The sequence below is a fragment of the Microtus ochrogaster genome, chromosome 19 (genome assembly GCF_000317375.1).
Source record: "Microtus ochrogaster isolate Prairie Vole_2 chromosome 19, MicOch1.0, whole genome shotgun sequence".
Lineage (NCBI taxonomy): Eukaryota > Metazoa > Chordata > Mammalia > Rodentia > Cricetidae > Microtus > Microtus ochrogaster.
The window spans coordinates 23,059,358-23,062,141 of NC_022021.1; the positions used below are offsets into that span (position 1 = coordinate 23,059,358).

At 37.9% G+C, this 2,784-nt stretch overlaps 1 protein-coding gene across 4 annotated transcripts in view; it reads right to left on the reverse strand.

Moving 5' to 3' along the window:
* Ttc37 (tetratricopeptide repeat domain 37) overlaps positions 1 to 2,784 on the reverse strand; it is a 98,583-nt gene that overhangs the window by 28,739 nt on the left and 67,060 nt on the right. For all 4 annotated transcript variants that reach the window (XM_005356551.3, XM_026783776.1, XM_026783778.1 and 1 more), the window contains 2 exons: positions 1,508 to 1,561; positions 1,217 to 1,328 (listed from right to left, as the gene is read on the reverse strand). In XM_005356551.3, coding sequence (XP_005356608.1) covers positions 1,217 to 1,328; positions 1,508 to 1,561 — 166 coding nt within the window. The remainder of the gene's footprint in view (positions 1 to 1,216; positions 1,329 to 1,507; positions 1,562 to 2,784) is intronic.

Genomic DNA, 2,784 nt, shown 5'->3' on the forward strand with positions numbered 1-2,784 from the left:
ACGGCTGTCCCCGTGTGGCTCAGCTCCTGTCCTACGGCTGTCCCCGTGTGGCTCAGCTCCTGTTCCACGGCTGTCCCTGTGCGGCTCAGTTCCTAAAGTGCTGTGTAATTTCCCTAGACATGAAGGACAAGTCTTCAGCACACCCATATTTTTCTATTACTCTATTCCTATGTGAAAGGCTTAGTTTGAGGAGAAACAAGTGAACTTTGTTTTTGGTGTTTGGTTCTTAAGAAAAGTAAGAACTGAAGGAAACACTCAACAAATGAATTTATGTTCTAACAAGGAAGCATGAAAGACATCCTACAACGCCGTGTGGATGCTGCATCTATGATTATGTCCTCCTGGGAATGAAAACTGTTTGATACTATCGCTCATATTTAAGACAGAACTGCCAGACTTTGCATGACCTTCTCGCCCTCTAACACTTCCAGTAGTGACATTGGAAACACACTGGGGTGGTAATGTGCAACCCCTCACCACCTACAAAGTCAACAGCATCAATATGACATAGGTTGCTAGAATTAACAACCGCTATCTGAGGCGAGGCTATACATTTCTAGCAGTGGGTCAATCTCATTAATTTGGTAAAATTTAGAGCCATCATGGAAATGGGTGTGTCTATGAGGGTGTTTCCAGACAAGTCTACTTGAGAAAAGATCCACCGTGAAATGTGGCAGTGCCCATCCAACCGAAGCGAGAGTGCAAGCTGAGCAGGAACTTGCATCTCCCTCTACTTCCTGACTTAAATGCAGTGTGCTGACCTGCCTGTCCCACCGTGTCAGACTGTCTGAACTCTCAAATCACCACCCAAAATAAACCTCCTTCTTAAGTTCTTTTGTCATAGAAACGAGGAAAGTGACACCCCTGTCTTCCAGAGCTAACCACACATGAAAATAATTTACTATGTAATTTAATAGGGTTAGATAGACACACAAAACCAGACTGATGGGAACTGGAATCAACCTGAAAGTAGTTAAGTCATTTCAGATTTTTGGTAACAGATAATGAAGTATCTCTAAGAAAATATTCTCATCAATCTGTTGAAACAACTGAAATATTTTAATTATCAATAATCAAATTTAGATAACCAAGTAATATGCAAAACTTTAAAATACATTCTTAGAATTTCTTATATCATGAAAATACAAACCTTGTTCTTTTAACCCACAAATGCAAAACTGATGACAGCTAGAGTAATGAAATGAAATGGATTCACCTGGAGAAAGGAAAGCTGCCTTTTGAATGGTCTTTAGAGCAACATTTTTTCCGTCTTCTGCTGAACTGCTTCCCATGGCCAACTGGTTTAACGCAGTATACAATAACGCCTTCTATAGAGGAAGACAAGGAGGTGTGTCACCAATTCTCTTCACAGTTCCCGCTTTCCAAGACTGACCTAAGGGCCTGTATTTAATAGGACTTAAACTACAAAATAATGAGGCTACTATTCTGACTGAATAATACTGTTTAACAAGTTAAATATGTCTTTTTTATGAGAGCAAGAACTAACCTTTCCATGATTTGAATCCAGAATATGAGCCACGAGTCCAGCTACAGCACCTCCCTACAACAAAAGACGATAGTCAGACAAACACAAAGCTTTCCACCAAACAGCAACACTAATAGAATCTTTCCTGCAAACCGTTTGCATTCCATTTTCAGCAAATTTGCATCTTCTAAACCATAAATATTTATTTATTATTACACTTTAAGAAAGAAAGTCTGTCTACTTTGGTCATTTCATATTTGCTATTAAAATACTAAAAGTTCAAAAGTATGATGATTTTGTAGTGGCACCAAGTAAAAATATGAAAATGCTGGGAAAAGGCTGGAGAGATGGCTCAGTGGTTAAGAGCAAGGATTGCTCTTTCAAAGGACCCGGGATCAATTCCCAGCACCCACAAGGCAGCTGACGATTGTTTATAACTCCAGTTTCTGAGGATCCAACACCCTCACATAGACATACACACAGGCAATACACCAATGCACATAAATAAATCTTTTTAAAAAAAGTTTTAAATGCTGAAAGAAAGAACAGCAAAAAGAGTGAAAGATATCAAAAAACTAACAAACATAGCTTATTCTTGGAAAATATCTAGCTATCTACAAATAGTGAACTGAAAATAAAAACCTGAAAGACAGATAATGAGTGGGTAGGTAGGTAGGTAGGTAGATAGATAGATAGATAGATAGATAGATAGATAGATAGATAGGCAGGCAGATGGTAGATATAATGGGATCCTATTTAGCTCTAAAGAAAAATGGAATAACAAATTTTACAGGAAAATGGATGGACTTAGAACATGTTCTCCCTTATATGTGGATCCAAACTTGTAATATCCATGTAGGTGCAGCATAGCAGATAGAAAGGAGAAGAAAGGATTCTATCAGAGGATAAGAACGGACACAACATAGGACAATGACAGACACAAGAGTTATGAAGAAGGGTATAAAGCTAATTGTTTTTATAGTTTTAATTGTCCTGGAAATTTCATGTTCTTTGTAGTAGATGAGTGCACAAAAATGTAACTGATAGTGAAAGTGTATTTAGTGGCTGGCTAGTCAACTTGACACAAGCTAGAATCTGAGAAAAAGGAACTTCAATTGAGAAAATGTTACAATAAGATGGAGCTGCAGGCAACTCTGTGGAACATTTTATTTATTTACTTATTTATTAATTTACTTACTTACTTGTTTATTTGTTTGCTTGCTTACTTATTTGACACAGGTTTTCACTATGTCACAGTCCTGGAATTCACTGTGTAGACCACGGAGATTTGCCTGCCT